Source organism: Nestor notabilis, unplaced genomic scaffold (assembly GCF_000696875.1).
Source record: "Nestor notabilis isolate BGI_N333 unplaced genomic scaffold, ASM69687v1 scaffold22464, whole genome shotgun sequence".
Lineage (NCBI taxonomy): Eukaryota > Metazoa > Chordata > Aves > Psittaciformes > Psittacidae > Nestor > Nestor notabilis.
Genome location: NW_009925512.1, coordinates 1 through 26,961, shown reverse-complemented (window position 1 = coordinate 26,961; position 26,961 = coordinate 1). Strand labels below are relative to the sequence as shown.

The 26,961-nt window shown below is 47.1% G+C and overlaps 2 protein-coding genes across 2 annotated transcripts; both read left to right on the top strand.

Moving 5' to 3' along the window:
• The first annotated feature begins 1,244 nt into the window (after nt 1-1,244).
• Nucleotides 1,245-5,535, top strand: LOC104404629 (glucagon family neuropeptides-like). The gene is made up of 5 exons (XM_010013101.1): nt 1,245-1,336; nt 2,272-2,376; nt 2,669-2,773; nt 3,870-3,971; nt 5,424-5,535. The coding sequence occupies exons 1-5, from the start codon at nt 1,248-1,250 to the stop codon at nt 5,533-5,535; spliced, it is 513 nt and encodes a 170-aa protein (XP_010011403.1). The 5' UTR covers nt 1,245-1,247.
• Nucleotides 5,536-7,544: 2,009 nt separating this feature from the next.
• Nucleotides 7,545-19,544, top strand: CDHR5 (cadherin-related family member 5; the record flags this gene model as incomplete). The annotated part of the gene is given in 15 exon segments (XM_010013100.1): nt 7,545-7,623; nt 7,811-7,989; nt 8,854-8,904; nt 9,466-9,558; nt 9,676-9,774; nt 11,185-11,295; nt 11,627-11,803; nt 12,179-12,269; nt 13,122-13,219; nt 13,768-13,974; nt 15,023-15,139; nt 15,303-15,375; nt 17,971-18,122; nt 18,974-19,458; nt 19,460-19,544. Coding segments are annotated over 15 exon segments (2,097 nt in total), but the record flags the coding sequence as incomplete, so codon positions are not given.
• Nucleotides 19,545-26,961: the final 7,417 nt, after the last annotated feature.

Here is a 26,961-nt window from a genome sequence, read left to right as displayed (position 1 = left end):
TATGGACTCCAATAAGAAACTTTGAAGTGTCCTTCTTGTTTTACTTATTCCACCTCCCTCAAAGCCAAATCAGGCAGGAAAACACAACACCAGAGCATCACAAGTGTGTGTGAGATGAAGCTTATGGCTCCTTAATCATGCAAAACCTCTCATCTATTTGCTCTTTGCCACCATTAGGTATTTGTGCTGTGGTTTACAGCAAATATATTTCTGTATAAAGCCTCTTCTCATCTCTAAAGTAGTAAACAGGCCCAGAAGGGTGGCTAGAAACTGTTCAGGGAACCCTGACAGCCCTTTAATGCTCTTTTTGCTGTCTAGTTTCAGTCTAAAATAAAGCCAAAGTGGGAGTTTTGGGGTTAGCAAGTGCTATGTGAGAGTTTCCAGGACAGGGCTAAGCAAGCAAGGTTTGCTTCTATGCAGGAGGAAGGCAGAAGTATTATACATTACAGATATGGCTCCTGAGGAATCCTTGGGGAAATGTGAGCACCCACAAAGGCACAGCCCCATCTCTGCTGGCATAGGGCTGCAAAAAGAGCCTGGAAATAAAAGGGGAAACCATGCAATAGCTCGTGGTGAACAAAATGTGCTTTGCTTTTTATTTCAGTAAGAAAACAAAACAGGAGGTTCTGCTGCTACTGTAAATGTGGGTTATTTCTCTTTTCCTTCTTGAAAGATTAGAGCATAGACAGATACAGGCACACACAGAGCTCTCCCCTTCCCCTGTGTGGACATGAACTTTTAGTTGGTACATGCCATTTGTTTTGGTCTGAAAAACCCCAAATAGGTTTCTCCTGAGCATCCTCTAAGTATATTAATAACTGTGTGGGATGTAGGGGCTTTAAATCCTCTCCCTGAAGGCTCAGCTCTCCGAGACTTCTAGTAGAATGGGGTTTATTCCGTGGTGTTGTGCTGCTGATGGATTAACTCACACCATACCTCCCTGTATGGAGCGAAACTCCAGCACATCCATCATCTCACACAGCCACCCTCAGACCTATGCTCCAGGATAGCACAGTGCTGGGATAACAACTACAACCAACTTCCAATGAGCTGACAACATGAATGATTTGAACTGTTTCTCGTTTGTATTTAAATAATACAACCTTTGCTGGCAGGAATTCCTGCCTAATATGTAGTGGTGTTATATACAGAGCCAGGGCTTCTGTGTGGCATGTGGACTATATCAGACAAAGAGCAAGGTCATTGCTGCTGCTCATAAAAGCTTGTGGTTTAATTCAGGAGAGAACATGGTTTCCGTGATGACTGGTCTGTGGCAACTGATTATTCCCATGATTGTGCTCTCACACTTCTCAGCATCTCTTCCATCCTGGGAGAGGTAAGCATTCCCTGTGCCTCTGCTTCCCTTTTCTCCATGGCTTCTTCAAAGAGCCTGTGAGCTATAAAGTCAGCCTTTTATCTTCCCTCAATAACTTGCATCTGCTTGGCTGCTGGGTTTTTTCTTCCCTAAATTGATTTAGTTAAATGAGAGCAAATGTTGTGAACGTTTTGTCTTGCTTAAGAACAGAAACATTAACTTGTTTGGGAGAGAAAATCAGGGCCCCAAACAGACCAAACTACAGTAAAAAAGACACTTTTGAGCCTGTTTTCCTGCTAGGTACTTACACAGGCTGATAGAGGTGGAAGTTTCTGTTTCAAACAGCTTATTCCCATGAAACATAAACCAAAACCAGTCAACTTGTCAGCTCACCAGTTCACACTCCTGCGTGTAAGACCTGGGAGGGTTGTCCCTTCTCCCTCTTGTGCAGGGACAGAGCACAGAGGACTAGAGGAGCTGGGCTGTCAGAGGACAGAGCTGAGGTTCCCTCTGCAGCCCTTCCACGGCCACAGCAAGGGGCTTTGAGCACTGCTTTTAACGCCTTGTCACTCAGTCACTGTGGGTGCTGGGCTTTGGTACCACCACCATTATCTACCTGTTCCTCAAGGGTTGTGTAGTTGGGTGTTTAATTTACTGCTTCTCCAGACTCTTCTCCTGCTCTTTTGTGCTGAATCAGTATTAACCTCCCATTCCCATATCCTTATGTTAAGGTGATCACATTAGAAGGAAGCAAGTGCAGGTAGTTTCTCTGCGTGATGATGAACAAAGATATGAGTTCCTATAAGATTTGCCCCCTTCTTTTGTGTGAAGCTTTGACAAATTCTTGCCCATCTTTGCTTGGGACCCTCTTTCCTTGTGGGAACAGTTTTAAATCCCATTTTTCTCTGGTCCTAAAACCATTCCTTTTCACCATTCTTCCTCTCCTGACCACCCAGGACTGAGAGACATGCTGATGGGCTCTTCCACAGTGAGCTCAGCAAGATGAATGGCAATGCCTTTGTGCGGCAGCTGGTCAAGCACCTGATGGGCCTCAAGGAGAGGTAAGGACCAGCCAAAGCCACCCTCCACCCTCCTGGGGTCTGAAAGTCTCCAGGGAGAGATAGGATCCCAGCAGTGAGGGGGGTATCCATGGGGCTGAGCTGTCTTCAGCTCCAGAGCCAGCCTGAGCACTGGTTTCATCCAAAAGATGCTCAAGATGAGACAAGAGAGGAGAAGGGGAGGGATGGATACAGGACACCTTGATGGTGGGAAGAGAGAGGTTCTTCTGTCTTGTGATGATGAGCTCCACATCACATGGCTGAGAGGAACAGGCGTTGTACTGCATGTTCCCAGGTCCCAGAGGCACTCAGATGGACTGTTCACCAGTGAGTACAGCAAGATGAGAGGAAATGCTCAGGTCCAGAAATTCATCCAAAACCTGATGGGCCGCAAGCGCAGGTAAGAGCTCTGCTTCCTGGGAATGGGAAAGAGCTTGGGCCATGTTCCTAATCTCTACTCTAAACCTGCCCTGGTGCTGCTGGAGGCTGTTTCCTCTTGTCCCATCCCTTGTTCCTTGGGAGCAGAGACCAGCCCCCTCCTGGCTCCATCCTCCTGTCAGGCAGTTGCAGAGAGCGACCAGGGCCCCCCTGAGCCTTCTCTTCTCCACACTAAACCCCCAGGTCCCTCAGCCCTTCCCCATCACACTTGTGCTCCAGGCCCTGCTCCAGCTCCGGTGCCCTTCTCTGGCCCCGCTCCAGCACCTCAATGTCTCTCTTGTCATGAGGGGCCCAGAACTGACACAGTCATCCCCCCCGCAGCTCTGACTGCCCAACTGGGCAGACTTTAGGTATAATCATATATATATGGCGAATATGTGGCCTTTTATCCAGATGAAATATGGGGCCACTGCTCCCACTGAAGCCACGTACGTGAACGCATCACCAGTTATAATATGTGGAGCACTGTGATATAACCCCCAGCTGCTGCTGCCCTTGATGCTGGTATGTTATGAAGGGTCAACACTGCCTGCAGAGATTTCCTTCAAGCATGGTCCTTCCTTCAAGGCACAGACAGCACATTGATTCCTTCCCATCTGTTCCATGTGCTTTGATATTTTCTGTGGCATGTATGACTAACAAAGTCCTGGCAGATGCAGGAGAGTTTTCATTTCCAAATGCTTGGAAAAGGTATATACATCTATGGGTGGAAAGACGTGCCAGTAACTGGGTAATGAGGCAGAGAGCAAGTGCATATTAAAACCTGTCCATTTGCCAGCCAGAAAGCATCAGAGCCTAATTTGAAGAGGACACTTCTTCTTCTTCCTGCACAGCACTGGTGACAGCAGGTTAATAGAGATGGGACCATGACTGGGGTGCTGTGGGGTGAACCTGGCTTCCAGAGCAGTGCTGCTTTACAGCTGTGCTGCTTACACTACCTGGCCTAGTGTGAGGTGTCGTTGCCCATGGAGGGTGTTGGAACTGGATGGTCTTAAGGTCCTTTCCAACCTAAACCAGTCTGTGATTCTATGATTAATGGTTTTCTTTATCTAAACCAGCCCTCCAGGCCCAGTCAACACATACGTGCAGGAGAGAGAAGATGAAAACAGCAAGGAGGAACTCTGCTTTATGAGGTTGTACCAGAGCTTTCTAAACACCAGGTAGGTAGGACAGGTTTGTCACCTCTGTGGCCCTGCTTGTCACAGTATTGAGGCTGAAAGAAGACTTTTAGTAACTTGTAAATGCCCAGGGTTTGCCCCGAAGCACCAAAGTCTGTTAATGATCTGAAGGGCTCAGCTGATACCATAGAATCATAGAGTGGTTTGAGTTGGAAAGGACCTTAAGATCATCCAGTTCTAAGCCCCCGCCACGGGCAGGGACACCTTCCACTAGAGCAGGTTGCTCCAAGCCCCTGTGTCCAACCTGGCCTTGAACACTGCCAGGGATGGGGCAGCCACAGCTTCTCTGGGCACCCTGTGCCAGCGCCTCAACACCCTCACAGGGAAGAACTTCTGCCTCATCTCTAACCTGAACTTCCCCTGTTTCAGTTTGAACCCATCACCCCTTGTCCCATCACTCCAGTCCCTGATGAAGGTCCCTCTGTAGCATCCTTGTAGGCTCCCTTCAGACACTGGAAGCTGCTCTGAGGTCTCCAGCAGCTTCCCTTCTCCAGGCTGAACAGCCCCAGTGTTATCAGCTCGTCTCCATACGGGAGCTGCTCCAGCCCCTGCTCATCTTTGTGGCCTCCTCTGCAATTGTTCCAACTAAAATAGATCTTCAAAAATATCCTCCAAAATATCTTTAAAAAGGGGAAGGGTGGAAGATTTATTAAATTGTCCATATGTTAAAATCACTTCTGCCTCATTCCCCATCAGCTTGTGAGGCACGGTCTGAGGGACTGTCATTGCTGAATTGCAGCCTCCATCACACAGTTTGGTCCCTCCTGTCACTCTGCACACAACCACACTCCCAGGGATGGTTTGCAGAGCTGGAAAAGCAAATGCTGTAGTTGAACTGCAAGGTGACATGTGGTTGTATATAATCTCAATTGTTTTCCATGCCTACTTTCATGGTAATCTCTATTACTATGTGCCAAGCACACCTGGCACTCAGTTTTGCCTTCCCTAAAGCAAAGCTGGCATTGAGAGTTACAGAGAAGTGCTATGTAAAAGCCAGTTATTAAAAATAATAATCCCAGGAAAATTAAATAGTATCTTTTTCTAACCATCCTGGACTGAAACAATAGTTCATCCCATGAGGAAACTTGATCTAGCAGTTAAAATGGAAAGCCTTTGCTACCCTGTCTTCATTCGGTTATTGATTCAAACACACACCTCAGGATGGGCTGTCCCAGCATCTGGATGTTGTCTCTTCCTAGTGACCAGCCATTTTCGGTGAGACATCTCACTGTGAAATCACGAAAATCAGGAGGAATAAGCTGGCCCTTAGGAGCTCTTGCCCATGTAGCCCACAAAAATGGGGATGGTAGCACCAACCTGTGCATTCATGGGGTGTCTGGCTGCAGGTAGCCCCTCTATCATACATCTGCTGCTTGGAGTCATCTTTGAACATGACAAGGTGGCCTTGTCACACCTCCTGTTCCCTTCCAACAGCCACCCAGAGGATGATGCCAGGGAAGCTGCTGCAGTTACCAGCCAGTACATTTGCCCCATCTTAAAGCATCTGGCTGCAGACATGAAGGAAGACACAGAGGGTTTCGACTGAGGGTGAAGAAACAGCCAAGGAGACATTTTTGCATGTATATAGCCTTGAAATAAACACGGAAGCTACCGGATTTGCTTAGGAAAAACCCTGGAGATCAGCAAGTAAATAAAGAAATAAATAATCTGGAAAGCTGCCAAACCCCAATAAACCCTCTTTGATTATGAGGAGTGCAATAGATGTCAGTGTGAAGTGCTGTCAGTAGATGGAGCCTGAATGAAGCACATCACTTCCACTCTGTGGTAGCATCTGCCTGCTTCTGAAGTCAAATAAAGATTTGTCAGCTACTCCTGTGCTTTGGCTGCTCTTTGGGAAGCAGGAATAAGGGTTTGGTGTTGGACCATTAGGAATGTCGGATGTGAGGGAAGAGGTGTTTTGCCAGGCTTTCCTCACATAAACCCTGTTGGGCTCAGCTGGAGTCCCTGGCCATACCTTCCATGGCTGGGAGTCAGAACTGCCCACAGCCCAACTGTACAAAGGGGCCAATATCAGGGCCTCCATTTAGCAGAAACTCATCCAGGTGCTAGAGTCTGCTGCAAAGAAATGTATAGAATCATAGAATGGTTTGGGTTGGAAAGGACCTTAAGATCATCTACTTCCACCCCCCTGCCATGGGGGTCCGGTGATGCCTCACACCAGACCATGTCACCCAAGCCCCTGTGTCCAACCTGGCTTTGAACACTGCCAGGGATGGGGCAGCCACAGCTTCTCTGGGCACCCTCTGCCAGCGCCTCAGCACCCTCACAGGGAAGAGCTTCTGCCTTATCTCCAACCTGAACTTCCCCTGTTTCAGTTTGAACCCATCACCCCTTGTCCGATCATTACAGTCCCTGACGAAGGTCCCTCGGCAGCATCCTTGTAGCCCCCTTCAGACACTGGAAGCTGCTCTGAGGTCTCCAGCAGCTTCTCTTCTCCAGGCTGAACAGCCCCGATGTTCTCAGCCTGTCTCCATAGGAGAGGTGCTCCAGCCCCTGCTCATCCTTGTGGCCTCCTCTAGCCTCACTCCAACAGCTCCATGTCCTTCTGATGTGGGGACACCAGCACTGCACACGGTGCTGCAAGTGGGGTCTCACGAGAGCAGAATAGAGGGGCAAGATCCCCTCCCTCAACCTTCCCCTCACGCTCTGGGGGTGCAGCCCAGCACACGGGGGGTTTCTGGGCTCAAGCGCACACTGAAGCTGGGTCATGTTCAGTTTCTCTGTACTGAGAACTACACAACAGAGACACAATGATTTTGAAGAGCAGCTCTAAAATAAGGCATCTTCAGCTGCAATCAAGTGTGCCCACTGCAGAATTGCTCCTCTGTCCTGTACCATCAGTTTTCACCATGTATGATGTACCTGACACCTCCAAAGGAGCCAGTTTGTCTCAAGTGTTCACCTAAGCACCCATTCCCTTGCTGTGGTGCTGAAACACTCTTCTCAAGGACCTTGACGTTTATCTATTTTGGTCCATAGGAAAGAGACCTTTCAGAAGGAGTGTTGACAGCCTTTATTTTGTTAAGCCACTAATGACCATCTGGCTAAAATGCAGCATGTGAGAACTTTCTGAAATCAATTGGGATGTTAAAAGGAGCAGTGAGATCAGCTGTGTCTTTTCTCCTACACTGTGGGTGAGCTGAGAACAAGGGTGTTTGTCCACTTCCTCCCCACTGCAGCAGGCTGGAGTATGCAGGGAGCTTCTTGAGAGTCAGCCCTTGCCCTCCCTCGTGCTCATCTCAGGGGGCTTGGCTCTGAATTCTGGAATGCTTCAAATACGTCCTGTTGCTACAGGGAGTTTAGGGCAGGTAAGACCCAGGAACACAGCAGAAACAGAAATCTATGCGTCACCATGTTCCATGAGTGGTAAATGGCTCTCAATAAGTCATCTAATGAGGCAAAGAGGCAAAGGTTGAACTGCAGCAGGCCACGCCAGCCAGGCAGTGCTTTTTGCCTTCATGAAGTAGTGAATGTAGCAGATGGCACTGGGAGAAACAGGGAGAGATCAGCTTCATCAGAGGGGTTTTTCTCAACATGGCTGTTTCTCACTGGCTCCTCACTTCTGTGCTCCTTCTGCTGCTCTTCATAACACAGGTTTTAGCACAGCAACAAGGTAAGCTCTCACAGGAGATCCATGACCACAAGGGAATAACTCCATGGCAGCAGGTTCCACCATTACAGGGGGGAACTCTGAGACAGCTTTGCTCAATGACCTTCTCCCCAAGAGGAACCGGAGGGGCCTCAGGTCTCACCCAGCTCTGTCACAAAGGCAGTTTTTTCTCATTTGTGTCTTTTTCCAGGGTGTTCTGTTAGTAACAGTGAACCAAGTGTTTATGAAAATAACCCTCCTGGCTATGTGCTGGCCACTATCCATGTGGATCCAGGCTTCGCTGTGTCCATTGATCCTACTTCCGAAGATGCCAAATTTTTCGCTATACAGGGGTCTGAGCTGCAGCTGGCTGAAACAGTGGACTACGAGGTAAGCCTTTAGCTAGCAGGCTGTAAGGATGAGATGGCTAATTCTGGGATGCAATGAGTTTCAGCCTGGGGGCTTGGATTTCCAGTGATTCATAACCCATTTTCAAAGGACCAGATGAGCTTGAGCTCACTGCCTGGGAGGTCACCCTTCCACAAGCAGAGAATAGGGAGGAAGGGAGAGCATGGTGTGCCTGCTGTCACCTTCCTTCAATGACTCTGTCTGAATTAAAGCAAGAGGGAGTTTTAAAACCAAAAATGTGACAACTGTAGCATTCAGAGCTCTCCAGCACTCCTGTAAAATGATCCCTGTGTGCCTGTAGAAAACACAGCTCTAAGCAGTGAGGTGCACTCGTGTGAAGCATAAAGGCAGCCTAAAATGTCAGTGTGTTCAGTCAGGTTACTACTAAATTATTTACCTTCCTGGAGTGCTCTGTTCACAGCCATAAGCATCCTTAAGCTGTCTTTCCCCTAATGTAAACCCCTATGTGTATGTGGGTGGAGAGCAGCAGATAGTGAACAGCCTGCAGGTGGCTGTGGTGTGCGTGGGACATTCCTGTTTCTTTCAAGTAGAAATCTGGATTTACCTGAAGTCCTAGAAAATGGCCAGTAGCTTTTCTGAATCTACAGGAATCACAGGGAGAGAGGTTCGAAGATAGGTTTGCTTTGACTTCATCATAAACAGGATCCCAGCATTGGTGGATGGCTGTAAAGGAAAGAAAGAGGAAGACAGATTTTCCTGAGAGCAAGATAAAGCCCAGCAGCATTTCTGATCCAGCAATGCATGTACTTGTCTCATTTACTTTAGAAGGAGTTCAGTATATTTTGGCTTGTTTCTACACTGACTGGGTTTTGGTTTTACATACAGGAAAACACTGTGCTGATGGTGACGCTGATCTGTTCGAACTCTGATGTGGAGGTGAGTGCTCTTCCAAGCACCCAGCCCTGTTATGGGCTACTGCAGGGCGGCACGTGCTTCCCTCTGCCCCTCTTAGTCCACAGGCCTGGATGAGATGTCCTTTTCTTTGGACACACTCCTCTCAGTCAAAGAGAGCACCCAAAGCTCTGTGATAGGACAAGGGGTGTTGGGAAGCTCTTCCCTGGGAGGGTGCTGAGGCGCTGGCACAGGGTGCCCAGAGAAGCTGTGGCTGCCCCATCCCTGGCAGTGTTCAAGGCCAGGTTGGACACAGGGGCTTGGAGCAACCTGCTCTAGTGGAAGGTGTCCCTGCCCGTGGCAGGGGCTTGGAACTGAATGATCTTAAGGTTCTTTCCAACCCAAACCAGTCTGGGATTCTGTGAATAGGGAAAGGGTGGGAACAAACTCACACACAGTGTGGGCTGACTAAAAACCCCAGCCCCATTCAGCCACTGTCCAGATGTGCTCCTTACCCAATCCATCCCCTCTGGTCACTCTGCAAAGAAGGATCAGCCCTAGCAGTCTTATTTTTTGTCTTTGACTCTCTTTTTACGCTTTCTACAGAGTTATTCCTTGGAAATTCTGGTGACCATTCTCAATGAGAATGACAACATTCCAGTGTTCAAGCAAACCAACCTCACCCAAGTTGTTCCTGAGGTAAGCATTTTATGGGAGTGAAGAGGGAACTCAGTGCTGTGAGGCTAAGGAAGCATTAGCTGGGAGAAGTCTTCAGCCCATTTCACAGAGAGAATAACCACAGCAACTCTCTTCCAGGATACAAAAGTGAATGCAACCATTATAGCCCGTGAGGAGTTAAGTGCCACTGATGCTGACCAGGACACCATCTTCTATGAACTCACAACAATAGTGCAGGTGAGCATCTGCAGGGGAAAATAGTAGCTCTGGAAAAGTATTTGTGTTTAATTCAGAAGACCACAATTTTGGAGGCTCAGGTCACTGTATTGTATTTAGTTCTCTGACAGCTTCTGGAAGAGGTACATCTCTTGCAAAACCCAAAGGTTGGTTTGGTTAGCAGATCCGAGCATTCAGTATTTCAGTATTGAAATCTTTTACTGCTTCCATGTTTATTCCACTGCACAGAATAAGCTTTTGTCTGGGATGTTCTGAGCCATATCATCCAGGAAAGTGTTGTTGGGATTTTCTGTAAACATGCTGGGTAGAGACCTTTGTACCCCACTGAGTTGAGGGTTGTACGGAGTTGAATAGGGAAAGGAGGAGTCCTCATCCTGTTTGCCAACTGTGTCCACGCAGAGTGGAGATAACAGCCCAAGATCCCACAAAAAGTCTTTGGCAAAGCCAAAGGCAGACTCTGCTTTTCCCAGGTTCCAGTTCAGTGAGTTTATTTGCTCTTTAGGGATTTGCTTGGTAATTCTGGTGAAGACATAAGATTAAAGGAGAACCAAAACAAGTGCGGATGATTCTAACGTAAAATGCAATGTATGTTATTTCAGTTTGGCTTTGCAGTGGCTTCCAAAGCTCTAGGCTAAGGCAAGTGATCTTAGGTCTGAGGCTGAGCCATCCTTCGTCTGTCCTGTGCATGAATGTGAGATTGCTTGGCTGTCATGGACCCAAACCAAAGGCAATATATTGAGCGTAGGAAATAAATGAGGTAAAAAATGCCATCCATGGCCTGCTGAGCAGGTAGGCAGGCCAAGCAGAGGGTCTTGGAGAAGAAAACTCACAGGAGTCTGAACAAACCTTTCTGGTAAGACAGGCTGAGAAAGTAGGGGCTGTTCAGCCTGGAGAAGAGAAGCTGTTTGGAGACCTCAGAGCAGCTTCCAGTGTCTGAAGGGGGCTACAAGGATGCTGGAGAGGGACCTTCATCAGGGACTGGAGTGAGGACAAGGGGTGATGGGTTCAAACTGAACCAGGGGAAGTTCAGGTTAGATACAAGGCAGAAGCTCTTCCTTGGGGGGGTGTTGAGGCGCTGGCACAAGGTGCCCAGAGAAGCTGTGGCTGCCCCATCCCTGGCAGTGTTCAAGGCCAGGTTGGACACAGGGGCTTGGAGCAACCTGCTCTAGTGGAAGGTGTCCCTGCCTGTGGCAGGGGTTGGGACTGGATGATCTTAAGGTCCTTTCCAACCCAAACCTTTCTGTGATTCTATGACAAGCCAGGATCTGGCATTCTCACACTACCCCTGCCTGCTCACCCTGGTCCGCAGGATTGAAGGTCTGAATGGGATGACAAACACAGCAATGAGCAGTACTTTGATCATGTCTGTGACTCACTCTGCTAGTAAGGATTTTCCTTTCCCCCCACCAGGGCACAGAAGATTATTTTGCCATAAAAGGACTTAATAACCCAGAAATTTATTTAAGAAGAGCATTGGACTATGACAAATTTAAACTGACAACATTGCTGCTGTATGCACGGGTAAGTTCTTCAGGAGGAACAAAGTGCCTTCTTTGCCCCAGTGGCTCTTAACTGAAGGATAAGTCTGAATGGGAGATCTCTGGGATGGCAGGGGAGAAGGTGGATACTGGGGTGGTGAATTTGGAGTAAACTTTCATCCTCCATAACTGCACACTTGTATTCAGTCCACCTCATCAGCAGAATGAGATGATAATTCACTGCTTTAGCTAATGTCACTAAACTGCTAAGCCTTAGACTGGAGTTACAACAGGTAAAAGCCCCTGGGTCACTGGCTTTTGCAGATGGGTTCTTCTTTGGGCATCTCATGAGTCTGCTTTGCCTTTGGGTACAGGACAGGCCTGTGGACAGCTCTGACGCCACCAACACAGCTACTGCAACTATAAATATACTTATTGAACAGTCTGACACCAAACCTCCCTGGTTCCTACCCTGTACCTTCATTAACACGGACAACAACATCTGCATCAGCAGCCCCTACACTGGGAGGGTCAATATATCCGAGGTGTCGGTAAGCAGGAAAGATCCTTAGTGCTGTTCTCAAACAGTATCCAGATGCTGTTCCCAGTGGGTAGTGCCTAGTAACTTCCATGGGCTCATCCTGATCTTCAGTCATCAATGCAGCATGACAGGGAGCCTTCATCATCCTGGGAAGTGGAGGTTCCCCACCCCAAGCAGCACTGCTTGTCCCTGTCCTGCAGCACATCTCGGTGTGCTGGAAACCCCTTTGCTCTGGGCTGTCCCCCCTTTGCCTGGTTACAGCCCTCTCCCAGCAGTAAATGCCATTCTGCCCAGACAAAACCATCCGAGCCGTGCTGTGCTGGGAGGGTGCTGCAGTGCTGCTGTGGTGCTGCACTGGGCTATGTAATGCTTTGCCTTGTTGCAGACAGAACCACTCATCCTGGAACCGGGGCCTATCCACGCCATTGATCCTGACTACACTATAAATGAGAGGATTGTGTATAGTATTGTTGGTGGTGAGTAGAAGTTGTCACCTTCCACAGACTGCATTGCTTACGTGTCCCCTGCGGTACCTGCCCACAGGAGACCCCCTCGATGACTGCCTAAATACAGCCCATGGTGGCTCAGAATGAGGCAGAGAACTAAAAATGTTGCTTTTAGTTTAACGTACATAAATGCATTCATGATTCAAACACAGATTAGAGAGGTAGGAAGCTGATTTCTACTCCTACATCCCTTTACAATCCAAGAAGGTTTCTGTGTCTAGGCTCCATTTGTAGAGAGAAGTAAGCATTTCCAGAGTGGAATGCAGCTCATGTTAGGCCAGTGTTCACAGAAAGTTGGATACATCATGCACCAAGATGCTGCTTTCTCTTCACAATATATGTAACAAGTTCAGGTAGAGATGTTTTCCCTTTAGATACCTAGAGCTGTTTGAGACTAATCTTCACACAACTACTCTCTGTAGCTTGGTTTCTCACCTTTAAAATAGGAATAATTTTTCCCTTATCTCTCCTGAAATGCCCTTTGGGTTCATGTTAGGGAACTGGAGACGTTCAGTCCTCAAATTGTACCAGAGGCTCTGGGCAGTTAGCACAATTTAAGCTGATTATAGCTGGGCCTAGGCACTGGAAAGGCAAAATGTTGCTGTTCTGCCTCATCTAGTTGGGTTCACATGCATCTCCTTTGTGCTTTTTGTCTGTTGAGTCCCTCTGAAACCCTGGCCAGCAGTCCCAGCACTCAGAGCAGCCAGGCCAGAAAGCTGCATGATGCCCTGGGGGTATGGTCACTAAGATGTGAAAGCCCATGAGCTCCAGGTCACTTTATGAAGGTATCTGATGATTTAATAGTTTTTCCATTTTCCTTAGGGGATACAGACAAAGTATTCTCAGTGGATGCAGACACAGGGAATCTGACTATGAACAAAGCAGCCACTTCCCCAGATGGGTTCCTCCTGCAGGTGATGGTAAGTGTGATGGCACAGCAGCCAAGAGGCCAGCAAAGCTGGCTTTTGAGGAGGCAGCAGGTTTGATGCCACAGGAGTTGCTTACCTTAGTCACACAGTTACACCCCTTCTTTTGGAAGGCCCTAGTATTTGACTGGTGTCTTATATCAACTTACTCTTGCAGAAGTTAACAGGCAGTTTCCCAATATGTGGGTTGCTGCATCAAAGCAAATTAACTGAACAAGGGGCATCCTGCTGAGCTGAAAGTGGAGGAGCATGACTGGAAGGCTTTCTTTAGGCATGACTGGAGCTTCTGTTACAGTGGTTAACATAATCCTAAAGACAAGCTCCTCCTCTGGCTACAGCTCAAGAGGAAAGGTTTGAGCTGAAAAGCACCCCATGCAACACATACCAAACACAAGGACTCCCTAAGGCCCCCTGTGGCAGGCCTAGCTCACTAGAAACGATGGGCAGAACCCCATGGGTTGCAATGGACTTCAGATCAAGCCTATCTTTTATGTCTCATCACTACTAGGAAATGGGCAGCATCTCTCTCTCTTTCTCTCCAGGCCACCCAGGTCAACAACATCCAGAAATACTCCATAGCCAGTGTAGAGATTAAGGTCATCAATAAAAGTGAGCATCCACCATACTTTGAGAACAAGACCTACAGTGGGACAGTGTTTGTTGGACTGGCCGCAGGGAGCTTTGTCTTCCAAGCTGGTGATCCTTCAAGCCCCCTGATGATAACAGCAGTGGATGATGACTTCCTTGATGTAAGAAATTGAAAATGCACCACATTCTTTCTTGCTGCTTCAGGGTTAGGATCAGAAAACATGAGGAAGGGGAGGTGGGGAGAGGAAAACACATCCTTTCCTCTTGTGTTCTCTCTTACATTTCCCTGGGAATTACACATGTATCAGAACTGCTTCTGGTGTAATGTGGAGGAGCTGCTGGAGCACTCTATTCTAAACCCCCAGATTCACATAGGTGAGCTGATCCACTGCAAAACAGCACACTGAGTAGAGCCCAGTGCCAGCCAATACTGGGAATGGGTCCAGGTCTGAAGGAGGACTGGGTGAAGCATTTCCTATAAGAGTTTGTTGTGGCAGGATCGCAGGAGGAGGTGTTCTCCCAGCCAGGACAAGCAGAGTTACCTGTGGACTGGCCTGGGAGGAGAAGCCAGCCCAAAGACAGCAGACTAGGAAGGACCTGCAATCCTGGGCTGGGAATTGTAACCTTCTCCCTTTAAAGTCTCCTTTGGAGAGAGCCATTCTTTAACAATGCACTGGGAGAAGGGATGGGAAGAGACTTCCTGATCAGCCATTCCCATCCCACCGAGTAAAAACAAAAAGTGCTGGTTTTACTGCTGCAAAGGCTTCCATAACATAACTGGGGTTTAGTAGAGGTCTAACAGCCTAGACCCAAAGGAAGAAACTGTGCATCCTTCAGCACGGCTATTATTCTCCATGTACATCCCCCTTTGGCACTGTTTTAAAGGCAGAACTGATCAGCTTGACATGGTCCCATGCACAGATGTGTTTTGCTTGGGTAAATGCTAAAGGTACCAGCAAAAGGTGGGTGAGACTTGGGGTTGTTTTGGAGGCAATACTTTTAGGATGCATTATTGGACTCTAAGGAGCTGAATTCAAGGGTGAACATGTTTGAGTTCAGCTTTTCTCACCTCCTCAGTCTAGATTTATTTTCTACTCTATACCGTTCCTCATACTTCAGGTGTGTTTGACAAGTCCTGCAAAGGGCTGTTATGAAGATGCCCCCAAAGCACAAACTGTGGTTTAATCATTCACTCTTCTGGCTTTTCAGAAAGTCAACCCAAATATTGAGTACTACATAAAAAACAGTACTGATTTCATTGCAACCAGAGATGGATTCATCCTGACAAATGCGGTACTGCAGTCCCCAGAAACTGTAACCATTGAGGTAGGACAGCTTTCTTCATATCTTGCTAGGGTCATGGAGGGGAGGGGTAGTGTGGTGAGGAGATGGACAAGTTATATTGTCCACAAAGGGCCCACCATGTACCTTGGGATTGAGCTGGAGATGTAGGAAGTCCCTAAGCTCTGTCTTTCCCATGTTCACACAGGCTGTTGGAAAAGACACTGTGAGCTTGCAGGAGGCAAGCACTGTGATTGTGGTGGAGGTTGTGCGTGCCACAGGTAGGCTGAGTGTCTCTTTGGTTTCTGCTTTGTGGAGATGACTGGGGAGTCTTTTCTACTTCTGTTGGCAAACTGACAATGACAGGTCACCCACCAAAGTCTGTGGACCTGGGCTGAGGCCAACCCCATACCTACAGGAGGTTCTACAGTGGCTACAAGAAGGAAAATAGTCAAATATCATCCTTACGATGTGGTCACCACATGCCTTAAACAGCCTTCTGAGACTTTAGGTAGCTCTGTGTACTGCAGTGTTTTTTTCCTGTTGTTCCAAAGCTAAATCTGGGATTACCTCCTGCTGTTCTGTGGGTCAGAAAGAACACATGATGTGTCATCATGGCACTGGAGGGTTGCCCTGACACCTTAGTGCATCATTGCTCCTTTTTAGCCAAATCCAGAGAAAGCTGCAATGTTATTTCCCATCTATACAAAGCAGGCAGAAGGTGGCACACCCCCACAAAGCCAGGCTTCCTCATGAGCTCAGGCTCAGGTCAAGTCAAGTTTTATACTGCCAGATTTTAAGGTCTTAGCAGGAGAAATCACCCATGAGAAATAGGAGAGACATGAGGCTTACATACACAACCCTCCAGCTACCATTTGGCTTTGTTGGTGTAAAAATCTTTCTCACTTCCCTACTACTTTGAAATGGTTCTTAAATAGGTCTTATAAATTAAGACCTATTAACTAAGTTAGATTTGAACTTCTTATGCTTTGGATTAAGATGAACCAATATCATGCATTTTCACATCAGGATGGGCAGATAATGCCCAGACTCCATTTGTTTATACATGATGATGTATGATTGAAGTTCCCAGCTAGGCTCTCCCATTACATCACCCTCTTATCACCATCATGGGGATTTCTGAAGGATAAAAATGTGGGTGGCCTAGATGTGAATCTTTCACTTCACAGCTAAAACCACTGGCTGTGTAAAAATACCTAGACCCAATCTAAGGGCACAGCCCAGCTCAGCAGAAAGCTAGTTCAGGTGTCAGTGCATGGAGATACAAAGGCTCCCAACAGATGTACCAACACTTCTATGCAACTTTTAAATGTTGCCCTTCTTATTTAAACCACACAAAATGATGCTGGTAACTATGCAAAAAAGTAGACTGAAGTTCCACCGAATGGCTCCTGTGAGCCATTCCTGTGGGAGGAATTGTGCTTTATACTATAGCCAACATCCAGGAATGGCCTAAGCTGAGCTGAGATCACCGTTTTCCTGACCAATCTGCAGGATATTTAACCCTGGACACTAAAAGGTGGTGCTAAGGAATGTGCATCCAACAATGCTCCATCCCTGGCAGTGTTCAAGGCCAGGCTGGACACAGCCTTGCTCTAGTGTGAGGTGTCCCTGCCCATGGCAGAGGGTTGGAACTGAATGATCTTGAGGTTCTTTCCAACCCAAACCATTCTATGAACAGGTTGGAGAGTGCTTTACTGAGTATCCAGATATCCAGGGAGAAACCAGAGTTGTTTTTAATATGCCCTCCTTCTGGAAAGTAATAACTGTTCATTGGCCTCTGGTTTGTTAGAGCAAAGCTCACATGGATCTCGAGGTAAGTCATTCCCAAGGTGAGCCAGCTCTCACAGAGGCACCATGTGCTGCACAGCACAGGAGTTAAGGGTGGTGGAGCTCCATGTCAGCTTCACAGGCTGTGGCTCTCCAGGAGATATGATATGCTCTCAGCATAGGTCCTAAACCATCACCAACTCTTTTAAAGATAAACTGAGAGTGCAGTCAGATGTGGAAGGAATACTCAAAGTCCACTGTCACAAACAGATCAGCATGAGAACAAAACCGTGATTCATTAATCATTAAACTTTAGAGACTTATTTACACTATAAAGTGAAGCTGGAAAATGTAAATATGAAGAAACCACCACCACCAAAGCTGTTTAACCCTGAGGAGGTTACTGTCTTTCCACTGTAATGTTGATCTCTATACAGATCTGCTTGCACTGCCTGGTGGCTGAAAGCACAAGCTGCTCCTGAGAAGGCTGCTGTATATTGTACATCTACAGAAAGGCAGGGAAAGGTTTCCTGTGCTGGGGACCTTCTAATGCTTTTCCTGCTCTTTATGCTTGTTTATTTCTTATTTTAATGTGCTCATCAGTATCAGAGCTAATGCTTTGGATTAAAGGAAGCTTTTCATTTTCACACATGTTATAAACCTCACTTTGCATTCTGGTGTACATGGGTGAGGTGGGAAAGTAAAAGACCTAAGTAGCCTTACTTCATGTAGCATCTGCTGGCCTTATACTGTCATGTAAATATTAACTTGGTTAAATCAGGGGAGGGGGGCAGGGAGGGGAAGTCCTGTGAATGAATGCTATTTCCACTTCATGTAACTTACTGGAAGTTACAATATTCTGTGGGTGGTCACCTTAAAAACAAACCCCCTGCTTTTAGGACAGCAAACAAATGGCTTTCTGTGATACTAAATATATTCCTGTCACTTTCAGCAGCACAGGATGCTGCTTTGCCCTTCCAAAATTGGTTGGAGCTTCTCACACAATGGAATGTTGTGTTAAAGCTTCCATAAAAAGTGCCATTTTTAGGCTTTGTAACACTGGTTTGTTTTTCTTGTAGCTGGAGCTGTAACCTCCTCTGATAAGGCATACACTGCTCAGGATATGGCTATCTTAGGTGGTACATTAGCAGCACTGCTATTACTTGCCTTAGTCTTCCTTGGAGTGATGATATATAAACAGTACAGAAAACCAGTCAAATACCTCATAAGGAAAAAGGTAAGTGCCTTGTTGGTACCTGAAGTTGAGTTAGGAATTAGAATCTGAGGAGGTTTTAAAGTTGGGATGGGCTGTCCAAATACTACACATGTCTCTGTGAAGGTGATGAATTGCTCCTGAGACACTGTTTGCAAAGGTGGGGTTTGCTGTTGTTCTTTTCTGGCCCCAAAGGCTGGAGCTGTATGGTAGATGGTGAGCAGACATGGCAAGGTAAGGACCACAGCTCCATGGAGCACAAAATTTAGGATGAATGTGACACATGTCAGAGGCAGTCTCTGAAAAACCTGTGTCTATGGTATAAATCACTATCCATCCTCCCTCTGTGGTCAAAGGAGATAAAGGTCTCTTCATACCCTGTGCTAAAGCCTCGGTTTAGACAGTTGTCTGTAGCTGAGCTGTTTCCTTTTGGTGCTCTCAAGTCCATGGCAGACTGGTTGCTTTGAAGTTGAGGACCAGGTGTTGGTTGGTCTCTGCCTTAGGATAGGACTGTCAGAAGCCTTAGATCCCACTGACTACAAAATGAGGCCAGAGCACATAGCTCAGGTGAATACCTCATACCTCACCCTGAGTGAGGTAAATCACACTCCAGGGTAATACCCAAAGTGGATGGGTACAACCCAATACACATTGCTGGTGCTCAGCCCTCCTGGAAAACATGCCTGTGCTTATCTGAAAAATAATCCAGAAATGGAGTCAGTAGAAAATAGCTGTTCCAGGGAGCTGTATCTCTCCCAGGCTTCAAACAGGTCTAACTGCAAAACAAGCAGTAGTAGCTCAGTCACTTTGGCCACGCCTTTTTCCCCTGTGTCTTCTCCTTTCACTACAATCACAAGGTGTCTCTCCTCCTACAGCTCTCGAAGGAAATCTCTAGGGGTTCCCAGAACCAAAGCTACAAGCAAGAGACACTCCCAGATGTGAGCACCAAACAGCATGAGGCATCGGAGAACGGCAGTGTCCAGTCAATGACACATGTACTAAAGCAACCAGCACTTCCCTTGCCCTCTTCCAATGCAGAAGAAATTAACAGCCCCCCAAAGGCTTTTGTAGCTTCTACTATTACCTTTGACCAGGAAGAGAAAGAGGAAGAAGTGGGAGACACTGAACCTAAGAAAGAGGTGAAGTCTATCCTCAAGACAGACAGGCATGTGGCAGATGATGGCTACAAAGCTGTGTGGTTTAAGACAAGTGTGGATCCAGAAGCTGGAGAAACAGTTGAAGTGATCGAGGACAATGCAGTAGATAGTGATGATGAGAATGACCAAGATCTGAAGGAGGAGGAGGAGGAAGAAGATTATGACAAGAATGATCACTACAGAGGGCCGTGAGCATCCTCAGCCTGAGAGCTCCCTCCCAGCTGCAGAAGTGATGGTCAACATGTCTCACATAGATGCAGTGACAAATGACAGTGACCTAGTGTCCTGGGTTCAGCTACAGCAGTCATTTTTTGTCCTTCTTAGTAGCTGGTGCAGTGCTGTGTTTTTGACTTTCAGTTTGGGAACAACACTGATAACACCAATGTTTTTAGTTGTTGCTCAGTAATGTTTACTCTGACCAAGGACTTTCTTAGTCTCATGGTCTGCCAGGGAGGAGGGGAAGCCAGGAGGAAGCAGAGACAGGACACCTGACCCAAACTGGCCAAAGGGCTATTCCATACCACAGCACGTCATGCCCAGTATAGAAACTGGGGCGAGTTACCCGGAAGGCCCAGATCGCTCCTCGGGTTGGGCTGGGTATCGGTCTGCGGGTGGTGAGCGGCTGTGTCCTCTCCCCTTGTTATTTCCCTTATCATTATTATTGGTAGCAGCAGTGGTTTGTATTATACCTTAGTTACTGAACTGCTGTTATCTCAACCCATGGGAGTCACATTCCTCCAATTCTCTTCCCCATCCCTCTGGGAGCAGGGGGAGTTAGTGAGCGGCTGCATGGTTCCGGGTTGCCGACTGGGCTTGGACCATGACACCTAGGATGGAAAAAGGCCTGCACCCACCCTCCCCTCTCCCTCGCCCCAAAAAAAGGGGGAGTCCAAGCTGCTTTGCTGACATGGAGCCCATCATTCTGCTCAGGGGGAAAGCTGGAATGCAGGAGGATGAGGTTGCCTGTCCTGCTTGTCTGAATCCACTGCTTAAAGCCAGAAGAGACTGCAGCTAATTCAACACTTTTGTGAGACCTTGAAGTATCACTTAGGATCTGGGGGATGGATTGACATATGTCTCATGGGAGCAACTGAGTTACACAACCCAGTGCTCTTCTCTTGGTAGGTGAATAAGCCAGCACTGACTCTTTGGCTGTTCCATTTAGGGTGTTAAGAGTTTGATGCCAATTGCAGGGTGTAAGGCAGGACAAGTCACCCTGACCGTGCTTCATTTGGTATCCAAGAGCTCATTTCAGGGCTTGGCTCTGCTCCAGCACCAGCAGCTGGTATGTACCACCATTGTCCTTGTCACTGATCAACAAAGGCTGATCACGTGTTCTTTACTGAAGGACTTTGTCATCAATTTTTCTATGTCATAAAATCAGTAATTGTGCAGTACTTCAGCTGTCAGGGAAAAGAAAAACTCCTGCCAGGACCTGCCTACAGAATCCCAGGGGTGTTTTGTGCTCCCTGGGCTTTTGGCACTATGGGTATCATTCCAGAGGTGCTGGATGTGGGGATTAGCACGTTGTTTCCCTCTTTTCCCTTGTCTAACAGGGCTCAAGGTATTGTTTTTGTTGTTGCTGCTGAAGGTGGAGGTCGACATTGCCTCCAAGTGCCAGATGTCACTGCCATTTCTCTGCTCTTCTCTTGGCCCAGATACCAACACCTTTGCATACCACCTTTCTCCATTCAGAAGGAGCTCAGCAGGCTCTTTTGCTGGCAAAACACCATATTACAAGCTCATCTAGAGTCAAGATGTAACCTCAGGCGGTTCACTGAGAGCATATCAGCTCTGCTTATGAGTCCAGGCTTCAGCTAGAAAGCCTACTGACCTCTGGATTGACCTCATGGCGTGACAGCCCCAGAGCATGTTGGACCCTGCCTCCCTCAATCCTCCCTCATCTTCAGCAATATTGTCTTCAATAATGGTCCTGCCACGGAGCCTCAGTTCAGCAAAGTGAGCATTTCCATTTCCAGGCAGCATGGGGAGTAAACTGTTTGATGCTCTGGGCTAGATTTACACCTCCCATCCTCCAATCTCTTCCCCAGCTGGCAACCAACTGCTGGGCTGATTTCCACTTGTGAGAATACGACTGTGTGCTTTGGACCCCTCACTACAAGAGAGACATTATGGTGCTAGAGTGGGGCCAGAGAAGGGCAATGGAGCTGCTGGAGGGCCTGGACATCTCCCTGTCCCAGGGTTGCTGGTGCTCAGGTTTACTCTCCTTTCTCCAAGGAGTGCTGCCCTTGCTGTGTGGACTCGAAGAGCTGAAGGTGGAGCCTGAGATGTGGAAAGCTTTCTTCCTTACTGTAATAAAGCTGTTTGCCCAGAAAGTACAAGTGCAGTTTGTCTGACAACAGAGGGTGGGGAGCGTGCCCTGTGTTTGCTGTGTAAGCATGGCTGCTCCAGGGTTGCTCAGGGTTATCTACATGGGACTGAGAACTCTCCAGTAGTTGCTAACTGCCAGAGTAACACCTTCAAGAGCGAGGGTAAACTCTACCTGCCCTCCATGCTGATGCTACTCATTGGAGGATTGCTGATGGAGGGGCAAAGCTAGAGGGTTTCTACTCTGACCTCTCCAGGTATTTGCTTTTTTCACCTCTGGCTAACGGTCCAAAAACATGCCACTGGTTTGCTGTGCACCAAGAATAAGCACTTATGAGGGTTCCATGATGCTAAAAGTCCAGTTGATATGGGATTGTTTTGGCAATGCAGAATGGTGTCCCAAGCCAGTGGCTGGCCGTACCACGCAATGGTGTCCAAAGCCAGTGGCTGGCATAACCCAGCTTCCACAGAACAAGGGCTGATCTCTGTGGAAGCAAAGCAGAAAGCTGAACTAAGAAGCAGATATTGTCACTAATGCAGCAGTGAGTGTTCCTGATCAGGTGGACAAAAGGAATACAGCACTGTGTTCTCTAACTCCTGTGGTCATGGGAACAGCCTGGAAAGGACAGAGGAGGTGCAAGGGAAGGAGCAAAGTGCAGGTAAAAGCAATTGGATGTTTGCCAGCACATCTGCCCCAGTTTTCTGCAATTGGGACCAGTTACTGCTATCCCCAGCTATGTTACGTGGATTGTGATTGGCAGTTCCTGCCTCAGTGCATTAATAATGAGCTTTGGATCATTTTAAAGCATAATGATCAGCAAAGTGACTGCCTGGTACTGGGAAGGAGAACTGCTGACTGACAGATCCCGTCTGACTTCCATGAACCAGGAAAAACATTCCTAAGAGAAATGCTGACACAGACAAACCTGCTTACTGAAAGCAAGGGACAGGCAGCAGACTCTGCTCAGTCCTGGTGCAGCTAGGTACGTGCAGTCAGGTTCTGCTGGGTTGGTGTGTACAGCAAGGTGGTGAATTTTGCCCCACCAGCTGTTACTGTGATGAAGGGACAGGCATAGGCACACACAACACCCCTACACCAGCTGCCCCCTAAGTGTGTGAGAGCAGAAATACCTCCTCATTTCCAGCAGCATTTTTTCTAGCCTTGGGATTACTTCAGGCACAACTTTCCTTTCACTTTCACATTTAGAGACTGTTCTCTGTGGCCTGCCCTCCTCTAACTCTTCCTTCTACATGCTGGAGAAAGGAAAAATCCTTTATTGCGTGTCCAGAAGCCTTTTTCATAGTACCTGTGACCAGTGACTTAACTGAATGGTTTCCAGCAGAAGGAATTTTGTGTGGGATCCATTTCCCTCATTGCTGTGCCCTATGTAATCTATTCCTGTCTGTTGGCACACTGTTGTCAGCCTGTCTTCTCTCTGCTGCTGTATTTTTTGGGTCTCACATGCCTTGTTACAGTGATTTATGAGCTCCCTCCATTTGCAATCTGTCCCCATCTGTTGGTGCTCACCTTCTCCTCACTGCTGTGTTTCTCATGCTTTTGGCCTTTTGTGTTTGTGTGAATCGTGAACTGAATTGGAATGTTGAGTGCTGGTTGAATCGAGGCAGCCTCAGTCTGCAGTTCTTTAGCTCTGGGTGCTCTGGCTTCCCACTGCTGGTGTGTGATTGAAATCCCGTCAATGTGCTGCTCACCTGCCAGGCTCCCTGCTGACAGTTCCTTCCTCTGCAGGCCCAGCTACTCTGTCTGTTCCCCTACAAGCTTTTGTGTTCTTTCATCCTGTAAAATTCCTGGAATTACCCAGAAGTTGGTTCTTGCCAAGACAGAAGTTAAACTGCAGCACTCAGAAGAGGAAAAATGTGTTCAAATAGTGCCATCACATGGACAGCCAAAGCATCTGTCTTTTATCCTGCACAGCTTGAATGGGAAAGCTGTAGCAGCTCCCGTACGAAGACAGGCTGAGAAAGTTGGGGCAGTTCAGCCTGGAGAAGAAAAGCTGTGTGGAGACCTCAGAGCAGCCTGCAGTGTCTGAAGGGGGCTACAAGGATGCTGGAGAGGGACTCTTCATCAGGGGCTGCAGTGACAGGACAATGGGTGATGGGTTTAAACTTCAACAGGGGAAGTTCAGGTTAGATATAAGGAAGAAGTTCTTCCCTGTGAGGGTGCTGAGGTGCTGGCACAGGTTGCCCAGAGAAGTGGTAAATGCTCCCTCCCTGGCAGTGTTCATGGCCAGACTGGACAGAGCCTTGGGCAACATAGTCTAGTGCGAGGCCTGTCTGCCCATGGTAGGGGCTTGGAACTGGATGATCTTAAGGTCCTTTCCAACCCAAAACCTTCTATGATTCTGTGCTCAAGCACAATTCTAAGACCCATCATTAGTATAACTCTGGCCTAACAGGATAGGAGAATATGCTCCCAGTTGTCAACTTTCTGCGAGGGGAAAAATAGTAGTTTCAATGTGGCAGTGGTAGATCTGGGTTTGACATTGCAGGTGGAAGCTGAAGGGAGACTGAAAGTCATTGCAGAGGTGATAACGGCTCTTAAACTGATCCTCGTGACTTTTCTGAGCTTTGAGCACCCTCTTCTGGAGTAACCCACACTGAAGAAGTGACCGTTTCATTTTCATTCTTAGCCTGCAAAGGGAAAGGCAGCAACGTCCCTTTGGCTGCCAGGGCAAACTGTAAAGCTGAACTGAAATCAGCAGCTGCAAGCAGGGAATTTGAAAAATAAAGTAAAATACAGACATTTTACCTTCAGGAAGTAACAGAAACAAACCAAAACAATTGCCAGGTGTCTGAAAATTCATTTCTGCTAGCCCAAGTTCTGCCCCCATTTAGAGCTGAAGAACCTCATCAAGTCTTCACTGCATAGCTGACATCGAGTGTATCCTTTTGCCTTTTTTGCCTCTAGGAGAAAAGTGGCTTTGGCATGGCTAATGGAAGTGCAGAGGACACTTGTGGATTTAGTTTTGAAGGGGTGGAAGATGACTGGACACCTACCCTATTTGTACGCAGGAGGGCAGAACCATGTAGTGTTTATCTGAATCAACAGTGAACCCTGATCTCTGCAACCACATATCCTGATAAAATTATTCTTGATCTCAAAGAACAACACCCAAATGATAAATAGTCAACTGCAGAAGACTTGGTTTAACCTGATTTGCTTTGGATATATAGTGTCTTTAGCCCCAAAAGAAATTTTTTCCTTCCAAAACAAGTCAATTCAATTTTATTCTGGTTTATACAATTTATTTTTTCATTGCTTGGTTACTAAGGCCTCATAAAAGTAAAACTGACCTCAGCAGACCTGTGAATGGAAACTTAAAGAAGTAAGATCAGCTCCATCCCAGGGATGTTAAGCAAACTATGGCTGTTACTTTCTATAAATACATATTTTATCCAATCAACAAAACCAAAGCAGTCACCAAATAGATTCAAAGGAACAGATTTGGAACTGTAATAAAAGCTGAGCTGCAGAAATGACCTGTGAGAGCAGTGACGCAGAAGTAATACACAGATAGAAACTGTATTTCAGAGAGTACTTCGATGGTGTTTACAGCAGCAAAGGCTGTAACAGTGACTGAAGCAGAGTGAAAATAAGCACAAAGATCTGGTGGGGGTGGGAAATCCACATTCCTCAATAGAAATTGCCTGCTCTCTCCAAACATGTAAGAGGTTTTCCTCCCAAAGCCTCCTCCCAATGCCCCTTTCCCCTGTTTGTGGCTCAGTAAAGTTGAATTTTACATTATAAAATCGGAAAGTCACATAAACTCACTGACTTGTAGTCATGATTTCACAAGATTTCCTTCACCACCATCTGATCACATACAAATACTGTGTTCTAAGACTTGTGGGTGTGTATCATTAAAAAAAGAAAACTTTGATTCAAGTCAAACTCAGAGGACTCTTCTCCAAGACAGTCACTGCTGCAGAAAGTCAGGATATTGATAAAACAGAAGCACTTGCTACCAGGTTTAGCTTTGGATTATTACTTTCATGTCTGTTAGCTGGCCATGTTGCAGCATACATGTATGGCTCTGTATGTGAGCCACAATTCAAGAACAGAATGAAAACTAATTATCAAAAAGGACACCTATGCTCAGAAACCTTATTCAGGGCAACATTCAACAAAAGGTAATTCACCACACACTTCCATTGTTTTATAAACACATGCTGCTCGCAACATCCTCATATAAAAGTTCTAACAACAATGGCAATATTCACCATAAGAAAGTCCTGCAGGAAAATGTAAGTGGAAAGATTGAAATCCAGTTTCAAGTAACGATCTTAAACCAACAGGGATTTAGTGTTCAGTCTAAACACGGTATATCTTAACGTGTTGTACCTTGTCCCCAAGAGCTGCTCAAGATCTCTGCTTGCATTCCTTGTCTTTTCCTCTTCAAACAGCTTAGATAACTGTTCTTAGGCTTGGAAACTGGTCATTATAACATAGCCTTGGAGAGCTCCTGTAACACATCAAACAAAAGATGTGTTAGAGAGAAAGTGGTTGTACTCTCACAGGTATCTCAGCACTAGCTGGGTTTCCCTGGCTCCTGAACGCTGTGAAGCACCCATCTTAGGCTAAACCTTAGGTGGTCTCTTTTGCACCCAGCACTGCCAGCTCCATTACCAGGTCCTTGAGTTACTGCATTGTACCACCTTTCTGAAGGGTCCTACTTTGTCCCTTGTATGTATAACACTAATGGAGATGGATTAATGCTTTCAGGCATCATGTTAAAATGCTCTGTATTTGTAGAAACAGAAAGGTCAGGACATCACATTATAGGTCATCCTCTATCTGTTTCTTCACAGGCTCTTGGAGGAGCCCAAAAAGAATGAGAAAGAGGCTTTCGTCATTACTCTGACCACCTCCAAGTTGAGTTAACCGGGCTGAGCATCACATTAACACAGCAGTACTGCCTCTGGCGCTTGAGCTGGTACCTCTGTATGCACGCTCTTCTCTTCGAAGCAAAGTGGTTACTTAGAGCTATTCTGGGGGTCTCAAGTGCTGCATTGTATTTGACAGGGATACCTGGAAAGAAGAGGTTTTCTGTGACAACAAAAGCAAACTAATGGCTAGCTGCATGCTCCCCTCAGAGAAAATAGAATCATGGAATGGTTGGGGTTGAAGGGACCTTAAAGCTCCCCCAGCTCCACCCCCTGCCATGGGCAGGGACACCTTCCACTAGAGCAGGTTGCTCCTCCAAGCTCCTGTGTCCAACCTGGCCTTGAACACTGCCAGGGATGGGGCAGCCACAGCTTCTCTGGGCAAATAACAGGTATTTTTTCTGACGGAGAAATAACCTGGAGAGATCAGCGATTTTGGTCTTTAGTGGAGCCACCTCCAGACGAGCAGCAGAGCT

What these genes read in the sequence shown, in the direction of transcription:
- LOC104404629 (XM_010013101.1), top strand. Translation starts at nt 1,248, where the DNA reads ATGGTTTCCGTGATGACTGGTCTGTGGCAACTGATTATTCCCATGATT. An exon ending in CTGATGGGCCTCAAGGAGAG is followed by an intron (nt 2,377 to 2,668) that starts GTAAGGACCAGC and finishes GCATGTTCCCAG; the next exon opens with GTCCCAGAGGCACTCAGATG. An exon ending in CTGATGGGCCGCAAGCGCAG is followed by an intron (nt 2,774 to 3,869) that starts GTAAGAGCTCTG and finishes TATCTAAACCAG; the next exon opens with CCCTCCAGGCCCAGTCAACA.